The sequence below is a fragment of the Felis catus genome, chromosome D1 (assembly GCF_018350175.1).
Source record: "Felis catus isolate Fca126 chromosome D1, F.catus_Fca126_mat1.0, whole genome shotgun sequence".
In the NCBI taxonomy this organism is placed as follows: Eukaryota; Metazoa; Chordata; class Mammalia; order Carnivora; family Felidae; genus Felis; species Felis catus.
Window position 1 is genome coordinate 46,854,627 of NC_058377.1, and position 15,344 is coordinate 46,869,970.

Genomic DNA, 15,344 nt, shown 5'->3' on the forward strand with positions numbered 1-15,344 from the left:
ATCAGGTGGCAATGAAGTGACTCAAAAAAGCTTCAGTCAGTTTGAATCAGTTGAACGGCAGAATCCTAAATCTTTTAATGTTACTTTTAATCCCTTTTCTCCCTTTGTTCTCCAGGTGTCTCATCACAAAGCCCTACTAATTGTTCCTCTGCTGTCATTAGATCCACCCTTCTTGTCTTCTGCAGGGACCCTTAATCTCAGGTTTCTTTTGCAGTAGTTTCCCTGTGTATCTTGCCTTGTAATTTAATCTATTTTATAAATACTCCAGTAATCTGATATGGCAGTATTTTTAGCGTCTTATCTCCATATTTAAAAATAAGGAAGTGAATCTAAATATAACAACATGTGAACATCCCTTAGCTTTCCTTCTGGCTTAACAGCTGCCTCACAAAGTCTCCATATTTGTAACAGTAATAGTCAGTAAACAGAATATTCAGGTTCTTCAATTCCCATGCCTTTATAGTTCTCCGTAAGTATCCAGTTTTCTGCTGCTACTTATTATCTTTGCCACAAGGCCTTTATCTGTCATAAAGTAGATTTATTCTTTATTTATTCTTTAAGTTTTTATTTTAATTCTAGTTAGTTAACACATAGTGTTGTATTAGTTTCAGGTATATAGTGTAGTGACTCAACAATTCATACATGTCCCAGTGTTCATTCTTCACTAATTCTTTAGTCATCTCTCATGCCCTTTCAGTACTTCTGAGATCTAAAGTTCTTTTCCTTATCCTGTATTATTTTTCTTTATAGAACTTACCACTCTCTGACATCTGTTCATCTGTCCCATCTGTCTGTCCATCATTCATCCGTCCATCCATCCATCCATCCATCCATCCAGTGTAACAAGAGACTCCTGTAGTAGATTGTAAGCCTCCTAGAGGCAGGCTTCTATGTGGCTTGTTTACTTCTGTGTCCCTGGTTCTTGGAATAGTACCTGACTCGTAATAGTTTTGAACATTGTCAAACAAGTGAATCTGGTTGAAAAACTTTCCTTTTCTATTGTGTAACTTACTTGTTCCTCATTGACCTCTCTTTTTACTTATGACCACTGTAATAATTTAGAGCAATGTTTAAGATTGGTTTAATTTGTTAGCTAATGGTTATTGTAACCTAAAATATTTGACAACTGTCACCTAAGGAATGAAGATACTTTTAATTTCATGATTGATTTTTTTTAAGTTTATTTATTTATTATTTCTGAGAGAGTGAGCGAGAGCACGCTCAAGCAAACGCACAAGTAGGGAAGGGGCAGAGAGAGAGGGAGACAGAATCTGAAACAGGCTCCAGACTCTGCACTGTCAGCATAGAGCCCAACACAGTGCTCAAACTCATGAGCCACGAGCCGCTGTGGCTCCCCTATGATTGACTGTTTTTAGTAATTAAAACAATTAAACTATTTATGTTTGAAGTAGGTGAGTTTTTTTCATGTTTTAGTTTTTAATTGTTCTTAGGTAGTCCTTTGAATTAATTTTGTCCATTCAAATGCTAGCTGTAACCAGATAGTTAACATTTTTAAATTTTTTTTAACGTTTATTCATTTTTGAGAGACGGAGCATGAGTGGGGGAGGGGCAGAGAGAAAGAGAGAGAGAGAGAGAGAGAGAGAGAGAGAGAGAGAGAGAGAGAGAGAGAGAGAGAATCTGAAGCAAGCTCCAGACTCTGAGCTGTCAGCACAGCTCGAACGTGGGGCTCGAACTCAAACAGATTGTGATGTGAGCCGAAGTTGGGCCCTTAAACGACTGTGCCATCCAGGTGCCCCCCCAGAATAATTTTTCTTAATGAATTACCTTTCAGTTCTCTCATTATTTCCTCTGCCCCTTTTTTCCGTTGGATTCCTACTTACTTGAAGACCAACACCATCTTTGTACGTGGTAAATGAAATGGTAATTTAAATGTAAAATGAAATCCCATTAAAATAGAACCTTTTAATCAAATCCCAGTACTACACCTAGTGCCAAAAATCTTTCCCTGCTCCTTGAAGTGCGTTTTTGAGTCCTGTTACTCACCCAGAACGTTACTTGTATCTTCTGGTCTTGTGATTGTTTTAAATAAAGTTCATATTTTTGAGAGTATCTCAGCCCTCCTAGATATGTTCATCTTATTACATTTAATGAGCCATTCCAAACCATGTGTTCTGTGTCCTACATTATATCTAGGTTATAAGTGCTGCATTAGTGCCTGTTAGCTAATACCTTCCGGATGGCTGTTAGCTCAGACTAGACTATTCTGTTCTTTAGTATATTGTCTTTAATAGACTACACTGTAGTATTCACTATAGTAGTGAAATTATGACTTTCTATACACTTACCCTGTTCTCATCTCATTTTTTTGTGCAGGCTTATTCTGTATTTTTTAGATAGTTTTGTGTAACTGTTAGTTGTTTAAAAAGATGGGGATTATGTTCTGTTTCATGCCCAACACTGTAGCTTAAAAAAATACGTATGTGTTCTACATTAGTGCATCTTCCTAGGTGTTTGACTACATGGAAAATACCAGCTCCCTGTGGTTAGTGATTTTTTTTTTCTGTTCTGTGCTTCCTCTCAGTTTTATTCACTATTTAATGGCTTGTTACAAGTGTGCCTTTTTGTTAACTAGAGTAGAATGGGACTCTTACACCTTCTCTTAATGGTGTTTTATGTAAATCTTACTGATACTTACTGGTGTATACATGGAAATGTCCATTGCTGACCAGTAGTTTGTTAAACTTATCTTGCATTGCAATATGCAGCTATTCTATTAGAAGCATGGAGACAGTTAATCTAGTTAGTTTTAGTTTTCTTTTGAAAGTCATTATGATGTGAAATAACACTCTTTTATTGAATATCAGGCAGTTTAGATGTTGTTGAAGATCCTAAGGGCGGGGGGAGTGAATGTTGTGTTAGTTATGTTCTTATCACTTCCTTGTATGAGAAACTCACTCTGATTCCATACCAATCTATTTTCCCAAAAGCAGTATGAAAAACAGAATGTTACACTTGGGTATTTAATTTTTAAAATAGCTTTTAAGAGTTTTATTGGTTTTGATTGGTATTGTTATATTTTTGTTTGTTTTTTAAATGGAGGCTTGCCAGTTTTGTTTATGGAGGATATGGCTAAAGATGCAAAATGGATGCTGTGTTTTGTTTGTAATGGCCAGTTTGGCCAATTTTAAATAAGTCTGACATCAGTTAAGTGTCTGAAAGGAAACAAAGGCTTGCTGTGAGTGCCTTTTACCCTTCTAAATAGGAACACTGTTAGATATAGGAATAATTCAAGTTTTACAAAAAATTGCCTTTTTAATGACTTTCTTGTGTGTCAGAATTAGTGACTCTTTTTGTTATTGGGGCTTAGTTTCTTTCTCTTTTTTTCTTTCTTTTTTTTTTTTTTTTTTTAAACTTTCCTGGTGCATTAATTGTGGGTGTTGGCAGTGCCTCTTCTGTCAGCTGATCTCTCCAGCTGGATTTCTGTGAAAAAGGCCTTTTGCCTTGTCAGCAGTGTGTTATGCTCATTTATTCTTGCCTGGTAGACTGTAAGGAAATTTATTTTGGGAATTGGGATTTAGCACCATAGGTGAGAGTGGTTCTGTAGTCCCCAGGGCACACGTGAATCAGTCAAAAATCTGAGGAGTCCCATCTGCTGACAATTGAAGATATTAAGACAACCTGTAGAGTAAGACCTTCTTACTGGGTTTTTGCTGAGGACTTTCTTTGTAAAAAGTAGAGATCTAATTTCTTGTCTTGAAACCAGAACATATTCTTAAAATCTTGAATGACTGTAAAGTTCTACAAAATCTTCATGATGAACATCAGTGACCATATACAGCACTGTATAGATGAAAACACAACAGTTTATTGACTGTTTAACATTTACTAGAGAAGTCCCTTTTAGAAAATTATTTCTCTACTCTCACTATAATTTTTTCCTGTATGTTAAATATAGCCATAAATTCTAGCTAAGTTGAAATTAATTGGGATAGCAGATTTTAGAGAGGAAACGAAGCACCTGCCTTGGTGTCAGCAGATCTGCATTTGAGTCTACTGTTAAGTGTCCTTAGACTGCCTGTAACAAGGTGGACCACAGACTTGATGGCTTAAAACAGAAGTGTATTCTCACAGTTCAGGAGGCTAGAAATCTGAAAACAGGGTGTCAGCAGGGCCATGCTCCTTCCAAATCCTCCAGAGTAAGATCCTTCCTTTCTTCTTTTCAGAGGGAAAGATGTAGCCCCAGTCACTTTTTGGTTGGCACTTCAGTCTCTGCCTCTGTCACATGGCGTCCTCCTGTGTCTGTCTGCATGTGGCATTTCCCTCTTATAAAGACACCAGTCATTGTATTAGGGCCCATTTTAACGACTTCATCTTAACTTGATGACATCTGCAGAGACGCTGTTTCCCTAAGGTCACATTCAGAGATAGGTCCTGGGGTTTAGGTCTTCATGTTTTTGTGGGAGGACACAATTCAATAGTGTCACCTTCTCACTAACAGTATTTCAGGGCAAGTTGCCTAAGTAACTTGCATGGACCTCAGTTTCCTTATCTGTAAAATGGTAATTTTACCTTGTCTACTTTATGTTTGCCACAAGAATCAAATAAAAATATTTGAAATTGACTTAGGGATGTGGAGGTTTGTTGTTTTTCTTTGTTGATTATTATAAGGAACTTTTTTGTTTTTAGAAGGAAATTTTATAAGGTTGCTTCATATTCAGTGCTTGTCTCTATTTCCATATTCTAATTCTAATACAGTTTATATTTCTTTCCATGCATTACAAGTAATCTTGATTGTAAATAATTCATACTTCATTACTTTGAAACCTTAATTACGACTCACTATTGTCTGACAACATCAGATGTAAATACGCAGGCATAGGCCACGGTGGTGAGATGGGGAAGTCGGGCTGAGCACAGCGTGCTTTAGGGCATTGATCGTCCACATGCGCAGTGTACTTGGTTCTTAAGAACCAAGATACATCATTCTTCAGGACTGTATCAGAAGCACCTTAATTGGCTCACCATTTATGGAAGATAGTGTTACCCAGAAGTATAAAACTTTAGTTTATAATAATTGAAATATTTGTTTGGACCAAATAAAAAAACTACTGTGTTTTGGGGGAGGGGTAAACTTTTTTGTGGAAATTCAATATATATTGAATTCAATATATATTCAGTATATAAATTTTTAGTGGAAACTCAGTATATAAATCAGGCAAAAGGAAGCTCATATATGGAAGACAGTTTGGAAAAACTTTTTTAGCCAAGCTGAAGTGCTGCATTTGCAATAAATGGCAAATAAGTAGTACATTATAGGCACATTTCATTATTTTGTCTTCTGGCACCAGTTGACATAAACCTTAGCTTTTCATTCTCTTTCATTTTTGAGGAGTAAGAAGTTGAAATCTAGTAGGAATTGGCAGTGAGCACTTATTTCAACTAAGTTGAGCCAGTGTTCTGTGATGCCCACCCATTAAGTAGGATTTTAAAAGGACTTCTCTTACTCTAGGAAGCACTTATGATATACAGAAGATGTTTATTTTTAGGTCAGTTAATATTTTCTCCCAGAGTTTAGGAAATCTTGTTATCTATTTCCCTTTCTCCAGTTTGATTTTCTTTAACTATTGGTCAATGTAGGTTGCCCTAATTCTAATGAGATGACGTTAGATGCCATTTTGGAATAACTTATTGCTTCCGTATTAACAGTTGTAAATTATTATAGACTCTAGCAGTAGTCTGATGCCTTCAAGATGAGTAGTGCTTTGAGGGTGACAGGAGTAATGGTGGCATAACTTTGTGATATTACTGATGGGCAGAAACCCAAGATGGGGTTATGTTGAGCACAAACCCAAGAAGCAGTTATCAGAGGTACTAGAGTAAACCTACAGGGCAGGCCCTCTACCTTCCACAGTAAAGAAATCCTTTTAGCCACACTTCACAGGGACAAAGGAGGAATAGCTTTATCTTTAATATAAAATACCGGAATGCAACACTGTATACTTATGTTCCTATGCAGCTGGATCCAATTGCACCACTAGTGTCCTGGCCATGTTCTGTTCATATTCATATGTTCATATTATCCAAAAACAACTTCCTGTCCTGATGTTCTGTAACTCTGTGTTCAGTTTTATAACTGGTATTTCTGCCTCTGAGTGTTTTGATTGTACAGCATTATCGGGAAAATATTTTTTTTAAGCATGTAACCCTTAGTGTATGTATATTTATAAATTATATATTCCTACAGCAATATACAAAAATAGAAGTGTTAAATAGGTAAAGATTAAGAGAGAAGTTCTAGGTTTTATTTCTAATGTCCTACTTTGTAGATCATTTTTATTTTTATACACAGCATGTTTTATCACCAAAAAGCATTTTAATTTAACATGTTATAGAATGCTTACTATGTGTAAATGGTTGCTAGTTTCTGAACAAGAATCAGGTAAAGTATATTTTCTCCGTTTAAGGTGAGTATAATATGGACAAACAAGTGACTGGTTGATGGCACAATAAGAACGATTAGAAGAGAAACACAGAGTGTTGAGAACACAGTGGAAGAATATGAGCAACATAGATTCAGAGTTGGGCTCTTATTTAAGAATAGAAGAGCATTTGATTGTAGGTGTAATTAGCATTTGAGCTACTAATATATGCCAGGCAACATACAGGTTGCTTTATGTATATTTTAATTCTCAAGATGGTCTTAAAGGGAGACACGCATATCAGGTCTAGATAGTCTAAACATTTCATAAAAAAGCCAGGATTAGATTCAATGCCATCCTTCTTCGAAACTCTGTCATCCCGGACAAAGGAAGTAATACCCATTTTTCTCTTAAGATGTTGACTTCACTTCTCCACCAAAGACAAAGTGAATCTCTACAGCATTGCTATTGGCTACCCAGGCTTTGGGGTGACTGCAGAATTCATATGGAAAGAAAAGATGTGGCAAAGTTGCTTCTTCTCTAAGAATTTTAAGCAGAGCCAATGATATGTCAGAAGTTTATCTTTAAATATCAATTCTTCACTCTCTCCAAAGCTTTCACTTGGACTAGTCTCTCTCTGAGACTGCTGTTATTTTCTTGTTCTAACCTGAAATTTTCTTTCTTTGCTGTTGGACAGAGTCTAATGAAGGAGTAACCATTTTTGTTTTATGACATTTGGTGTAGCAGTAGAATTCTTTGTTTAAAAAAAAACCTTTTAAGTGTGTTTGCCATTTATTAAAGATAACTTATGTTTTCTGTACTCTGTCTTTATTATACGAAACATACCTACAACCAAAAAAATCTTTGCTCTATAGATAAAAGCAAAAGTTTTTGGTAACATTAGAATTTTTGTTTTCATGTCAACATTATTTTTTAAAGGTTGACTAGGGTGGAGGGAAGGGGTAGAAGAATTTCAGCTAAGAGTTACCATCATCAATTACTTGTAAATCTTAGTGCTTCTGTTTATGTGCTGCCCTTTGACTGCTTCTCAATATTTTATTTTCCTATAAAATGAGAAAGGAAGAGTAAGTAATATGTCTGTATTAGACTCACGGTAAATGACTACTTTCTTTAAAGGGCATATTCCTTTGTGGTATAGGTCAGTTTAATTTGAACAAACTGTGATAGGTATGCTAATTTTTTTATAGGTCTGTGGGAATTGGTATAGAGAATATTACTTGAAATAAATGGGTAATTGGCTATGTTTTGTCTTTTTGTGATGGCATATTTGTAATAGGACTTAATTGGAATGGTCACCTACAGTTTGTTTTTTGCTGACTTTTAAAAGTTGGTGATTTTACAGTTAATGAAGATAGTTGGATTTTTTTCTTTTTCTTAAATTAGTTGTATTTTAGTACTGGAGCCCTACATAGGCTCTGATTTACTCACTTAAGTAAAGGAGGGTCAGCTCTTTTACTTGCAGGTGCTCCCACCAGATCCTGTTGCCCTGTCTTGCTCTTTTGTTCTTCCTCCTTTCCTTGAGCAGTAATTGGGCTATTACAGTATATTTCCTTTACTTTTTTATCCTTATTTACTACTCAGAACTGGCTACTTCTCACCAGTGCATCGTGTGTCTGTGCTTTGGTACAGGTGCCAGGAAGAGGTGGGTACAGGTGGTCTAGGGCTGCTTTGTGGCCCCTCCCTTAGCACTCTCCAGTCAGCCAAACCAATTTGGGCCATCATTTCATATGCTTGGGATGAGCATTGATGATTTGAAACTTACTACAGGGGTATTAGATCTTGTTTTCTCACGTTTTAATTTAGCTACATATTTATAAATGTAAGATAAACGTGTGTAGATTTTACCAATTTAAGAGACTAGTAGTAGTATTAGAAACTGGCACTTTCCCCCTCCAAAGATATTGATCTTCTTTAATATTATTTGTAAGCCTGTGGGACTTCTCCCTATCAGTATGCTCCACATTGAGAAGAATAGAAGGGGCATTTTCCTCTGGGACTGGCAGGTTTTCAGACTGCCTGCTGTCCTCATAAAACATGTGATTTAAGAAGACATTTTACTGTGGGCTCTCATAGGAGACTTCAGATTTTGGATGCAATCTATCCACAATAAACAGGGATTTTTGTTGTTTTTGTTTCTAACTTCAAGTGAAAGAATCTGTTTTGGAGAGAAACCCAGTTAATCCAGCTCAGTGACTGATGATCACTTTGCACACAATCATTCTTGTTTCTGAATGGTCATCCATGCTTGCTCTGAAGTGGGGAGTAGGAGGGGCGCCTGGGTGGCGCAGTCGCTCATCTCAGGCTCGTGAGTTCGAGCCCCACGTTGGGCTCTGTTAACAGCTCAGAGCTTGGAGCCTGCTTCAGATTCTGTCTCCCTCTCTCTCTCTCTCTGCCCCTCCCCAGCTCATGCTCTGTCTCTGTCTCTCTCAAAAATAAACATTAAAAATAATAACAAAATTGAAGTGGGGAGAAGGAGACGTCTTTTCAATTAAGCTGCACCTTAATCTGTCTCTACCTGGATGTTACTTGAATCCCCAAACCCAGAGAGCTGCTCCATCCTCCCGTCTGTAGCTGCTTGTGTAATTCCATCATCTTTCCATTGTCTCTTTCCATTGTCTTAGAACATTTATTTCTGAGAACAAAGTATGGATCAGGAAAATGACTCAACCACTAAAATAACTGAGGATGATTTCTCAACTTTTAAATTGACTTTGGCATCTACAATAACAAATTGCATGTACTTGTGATGTAATATTTGCTGAAAGTCATTGGCTATCCATTTTCTATAGTGCTTTTCTTAAAAAAAATTAAAGGTAGAAATGAGATCACCTTCAACTAGCAAAGACAGATTATGAGACTTGAAATCTGTTAGAGAATTTGAATGTTGGAAGTATGAATTGAAACCATTCCCACTTGATCATCTTTGATTTAGTACTCAATTGAACATCCCTAAAAGGATGACTCATTTCATAATAGCCCCGTGCTTGCATGCCTTTGCATTCTTTTGAAGGGGGAGAGGAAAAAAAAAAATTAAAGTTTACTCCAAACTAGGGGCACCTAGGTGGTTTAGTCGGTTTAATGTCGACTTTGGCTCGGATCATGATCTCACGGTTCTTGGGTTCTAGCCCCATGACAGCTCAGAGCCTGGAGTCTGCTTCAGATTCTGTGTCTCCCTCTCTCTCTGCCCCTCAACTGCTCATGCTCTCTCTCTGTCTCAAAAATAAATAAACATTAAAAAAAAAAAAAAAACATAAAAAAGTTTACACCAAACTAAAATGGCTCGGGTTTGGTTTGAAATACTCAAAGTAGGTTTGGTGACATAGGAAAATGAACATCTTTGTTCTTCAGGAACTGTCTTTGAAGGAATACTAAAGATATGTTATTGAGTTTAATAAACGATTTGCCTCAAATTAAATGATAGCAGCTAATTCCAAGAATCAAACAAATGTAATAAAGTAGAAAACAGAATCAAAGATCTGAAGTATTCCCTATATTCAAGGTATTATGTGGGCAGTTAGACTAGGTGACCTCAAAGATCACTTTTACCTCTTAGTATATGCATCAGCTACAGCATATCCAGAGAAACAGGCAGGAGACAACTCCATGTGAAAAAAGTGTGACCTTCCACCTCTTAGGAGGAAGGAAGGAAAGACTATTGCAGCTAGATGCGTTTGGTTTGGACTGAGGTTGGACTTTGCACAGCTTTTGACAGATAGCCTGGATACACGAAGCCATCTTCCCTCAATTAAAAAGGAAAAAATCACAAGCACTTCTTCTCTCCCCTGCACCCCCAATAGAAGTCTTAACTGTGGGTCAGCTTTTATCGACCTTTTTGAATAAGATACTTTATTCCTCTGGAATTTCAGAAACAATTTGTTTTCTGAAAAACACATGCCATTTGGATACCCTTTAAGTTGACATGTGATTGAAACTTTTGTTTTAATAATTCCATTTTCTCTAAAGGCTGCCTTTATATTTATTAAAGATGACAAAACAAAAACCACTTCTTCTTTCATTACATTTTCTGCTTTCATGTTCTGTCATTCAGAGATCTTTTTTTCTTTCCCTCTCTCTGTCTTCTTTTCCCCCAGCTGTCGGCAGCATCCAGCCCCTCCAGTCACAGTCCTCACAGAGCTTCAGGAAAGGACCCTTTTGCAGAGCTCTCTTTGGAGGATTTCTTATAAATCACTTTAGGTATTATTGCTGCTTGTTGGGGGAGATGGGGACTTATATACTTTAAAAATTTATCAAGTGTTAAACACAATTCACTCTTCTCCTTTGTTTCTTTAAAGGACTCTAGGTTCTCTCTTTTCCTCCTCCTTCTCTGTTCTTTAGGTGAAAAATAAAAATAGATCAAAATAGGACATAAGGACAAACAACTTTTGGGAAATACCTTTAACATAATTAGAAGGTGTGAAATCAAAGAACCATCTTTCATGTTTACATGTGAGCATCCACTGCCCACAGCAGATGGATGAGATCAAATACCACCCTTAAAAACTGGGTATTTTCATCAGTCTTAAAAGATTTGCATAGAAAACATAATTTTACACACTGGATTAGAGCTTGATTAGGAGCATCTCTAGTTTTAATATAATGTCCTTGAATGTTAGTTGTGAAGAATTCATTTTAACAGTTTCTTAAAGTGTTATGTTTATGTGTGCCTTTTCATTTAAAAATAGTAACATTTTCCCCAAAACAGACTTTTGTTTTATTTTTAAATTAAGGGCAAGGGAACACTTCTGTCCTTTTTGATAGAAGGATTCTGTGTTTGATTCACACTGCCTCTTTTTGTCGGAAGACAGTGTAATTTGTTCTTCTTGATGCTCTAACCCCCAGTGTGTAGGTAGATAGCTTCTAGATCTTTGAGAGTTTGTATTCTTCTGATTTGACAAGTTTATTAGCACATCTACTTCAGTAATGTCTTTGGAGGAACAGTTTAAGGGAATTCATGAGTGAAGTATCTGAGCAAATAGTGATGCCCTATTGAAATCTTTTCCTGTGTAGATCTTTGAGATTTTGATTTATGTTAGTAAAGAAATGATTTAGTAAGCATATTTACAGTTCCCTCAATTATCTCTAATTTTATGACATCATTTGTAAATAATAATTCACACTTTGCTTTTCTAAATGAGATTTTTCACATAGAATATTTGTGTTTGTGGAGAGATGTTCTGAACTTGTTATTGAAAAGTTGCTCGTTCATATTCTTTCTTCCCCATCTCTTGGTTTTTAATAATTAGAAAGATCTATTTGAAGTCCCTATAGTTAGTCTTTACATACTGAGTTTTGACACATGATAAGCCGATAATACTGACTTAGTTTGGTGATCAGCGTTGTGATAAACATGCTATAAACATTTCTGGGCCAGTTGAATGGTAAAAGCCACAAAGCATTTTTATTTGTGAGAAGACTTCCTAGGATGCAGTGAATCAACTTACACTCTTTTTTTTTTTTTTCCAGATACAGTTTATGTAACTAGATGGAAGAGAATGGAATTATTCCAAAAAGACAAGTGCTCAAGCAGCAAATACTTACTTCGAGCAAAATCCAAACTGCTGTCTCTTAAACTCTCTTCTTCCATTAGAATGCTACAGTAACCCAGTGAAGGCCCATGAAGGAAATTGGGACTAGTATATAGGAGAACGTATCAATACAGTTTATAAAGCCAAGAATTGCCATGATTTCAGACTAAGATCTTTTTGGTGACTAACCCTTCAGTTCTTTCAACTCTTATTAATACCCATAATCAGTAACCTACCAAGAAAAAAGCCCTTATTTGGAAAGTGTGAAATTTGTATTTGGAAAAGCTGCCTGGAGAGAAGAGCTGTGTCCTTTCCTGTAATGCAACAGGACTCTTGGGGGGATCAAAATCATAATTCTTAATTATGCAGTATCTTTCTTTTCTCCAGTCCTCACAGACACAGAAACAGTAACTAAAATTAACTTTTCTTTTAAAAAATTATATATTCAGTTTGCAGTAGACATTCCTTAAGTATTTGTATTTATTTATGATTATCAATTTACATAACATTAATATTGTATCAGACCTCCTTATGAAAATGAGTATGGATGTAAACAGTATGTTTGATTTTTATCCATAAGAATGAATCTGATTCCGAATGCTTTTCAGCTGACATACAGAGCACTAAATATTTTAAGGCAAGTCCATAGGTCTGAATCGCTTCAGAATTCTCAGTCTCTATGGGATTTAGGGAAGCATTATAAATGCATTAATCCTTATAGTCAATTCTGTGCCTAGGATTTTGCAAGGGAACAGTTCACTGACTAGGAAAAGCACTACATTTTAAATTCAGCATTAGTGCATTGGGAAGGAACTTTACTGCTTTGTGCTTGGCATGTCATTATTTTCCATTTGACATTAGGGCCTTTCCAAAATGAATGTGAGGAATTGCTTTCACTTCAAGACTTTCCTTCTTTTCAGTAAAACTCTAGGAGGTGTTATGGGGGGAGGGAAGGGGACAAAATCCTTGAAACCTTTTATTTGGCTCATGCCATGTTATGATCATGTACCTTTTAAATAAGGGGAAATAGTATCTTTAAAGTTAATGTCTAGCCAAGAGTTTAGTTAATGAAGAATTAAACTGCACTGTTGATCGGTGCTTTGTGTAAATACATCTTAACGTTTCGGTTGAGAGGGGCCTTAAGAAGGACAGTTCGTTGTAGGAAAGCAATTCTGTACATGAGTTTAAGCATACTTGTTGCATTGTCTCTGCAGATTCTATTTTTGTTTACAATATTAAAATGTATGTTAGCAAAAATGGGTGGATTTTCAAATAAAATGCAGCTTCCACAAAATTTTTGTTATGGTATTCTGGTCTGAGGTGCATTTTTTTCCTTTTTCCTTTTTCCTTATCATCAGTATCATTTTTTGCTAATAAAAATATACCCAGGTGATTATATTTGCTGATTTAATAAAATGTAAATTTTATTTGTTTTAACTTAATTTCCTTAAGGATTTTTCTTTGTACTTTTTTGTCACTTTTTAGACTCATTGATAATCTAAACTACTTACTAAAATTGTTTATGTCTTTTGATCAGATGCCTTCAGCCAGGTAAGTTTAAGGGAGAAAATGCTTGATGTTTGGCATATTAATGCATGTGTTTATTGTGCCAAGGAAACCTCTGACTGTATCGTGTTTCATATTGAAGAGTAAGTAGGATTCAGAGTACATGAGAAAGGGATTAAAGGCTTTGTGTTGATAATTATCTGCATAGTATTTGCCATGGTTGGAAAAAATTCATCTGTAGCCAATATACTTTGTTAACTTTACTAGTTTTTAAGTTTCACTATCATTAAACCATTTTCATATAAACTGGGAAATTGTACTTTTGTAGTTAACTTCCTTAACATTCTCACAGATTTTGATTTGTCTTATGTTGAGTGGATGTTCATATTTCAGGTCTATGGCTTGTCCTTTTGTAATTACAGCAGCAGTAGTGTTTTGTATGTTTATGAAGGTGCTTTGTAAATATTTTCATCCTATTGCTGAAAAAACTTCTGGGCTTGTTGGGTAGGTATTATCCATATTTTACCCATTTTACAAATTGAAATCAGGAATTAGAAAAGGAACTTGATCACGTTGATAAGCTAATAGAGGAGGCTGGTCTTTAGTTTCATGGTCAATTGTCCTTTTTATGACCTGCTGTTGTTAATTCAGGTGTATAAACTAAACAAAGATTTGTATCCCTGTGCAGTGTAGACCGATGACTACTCTTCATTTCCACACGGACTTCCTCTCTGAAGCACATTTCCTGCTTCCTGCTCTGATGCCCAGACATTATTGACTAGGAAATATACAAAATATATGATCATATTAGCTTTAATCACAATGTAACAAGTGAGGTAACTTAGCTGTTGAACGCATAACTATATTATTAGGTTATAAGCCTGTACATGCCCAAACCATCTTAGTTCTCAAATACCAAGTTGGTGGAGGCTGCAGAAAGAAGTTAGGTTATTAGCTATGGAGGGCAGCTATACTCGTCCCAAATCATTTTCAAAATTAGTCTTTTGCTTTTGGCTTAACATCTCGTTATTATCATTCAGCATTTCTTAATTTAATTTTTTTTTTTTTTTTTACTTTTTAATTTATTTAGGGGTGCCTGCTGCATGACTTAGTTGGTTAAGCATCCAACTCTTGGTTTCGACTCAGGTCATGATGTCATGGTTTTGTGAGTTCGAGCTCCACATTGGGCTCCATGCTGACAGTGCAGAACCTGCTTGGGATGCTCTGTTTCCCTCTGTCTCTGCCCTTCCCCAACTCCTGCTGTTTCTGTCTCTCTCAAAATGGATAAATAAACTTTAAAAAAATCTTTAAAAAAAATAAAGTTTATTAGTTTGATAGAGAGCAAGAGTATGAACAGGGGAGGGGCAGAGAGAGAAGGGAGAGAGAGAATCCCAAGCAGGCTCCACGCTGTCAGTGCAGAGCCCAATGTAGGGCTAGATCTCACGACCCACAAGATCATGACCTGAACCGAGATCAGGTGGCTTAACTGAGCCACCCAGACTCATTTTTTTAAAGCTGTCTTTTTCTTAACCAGTGACTGTGAGAGTCCATATTTAGGAAAAGACCTATGTTACACTAGGAATTTTTAGTTCTCCACAAACCAACAAAACATGACCCCTGAAAAATAGGCTTTTATGGGATAAGTTTCTCCTTCAACTGAATAATTTATTCATCATCATCACCAAACATGTTTCCAAAGTCTGAGGTTCAGAGTACTGATGTACTTAGTACTCAGGATGAGTGTGGCTCCATGTGTTCAGCAGTGGCTGGGTCACAGACTGCATGGAGAGGTCACAGCACACAGCCAGATGAACTTACTCTTGGAGAAAAGATGGCTTCACAGCTTCCATCAGTGGCCTCCCCAAGTAGCTTAGTTCTTTGTTCAGCCATACTTGTTACCTTCCATGGGTCT

The 15,344-nt window shown here is 36.3% G+C and overlaps 1 protein-coding gene across 15 annotated transcripts in view; it reads left to right on the forward strand.

The window, feature by feature from the left end:
• PICALM (phosphatidylinositol binding clathrin assembly protein) overlaps positions 1–13,234 on the forward strand; it is a 100,188-nt gene extending 86,954 nt beyond the window's left edge. For 14 of the 15 annotated variants that reach the window (XM_045038646.1, XM_045038648.1, XM_045038647.1 and 11 more), the window contains 2 exons: positions 10,493–10,595; positions 11,865–13,234. In XM_045038646.1, coding sequence (XP_044894581.1) covers positions 10,493–10,585 — 93 coding nt within the window. In that variant the 3' untranslated portion in view covers positions 10,586–10,595; positions 11,865–13,234. The remainder of the gene's footprint in view (positions 1–10,492; positions 10,596–11,864) is intronic. The other variant, XM_045038649.1, reaches the window with a different exon arrangement.
• Positions 13,235–15,344: the final 2,110 nt, after the last annotated feature.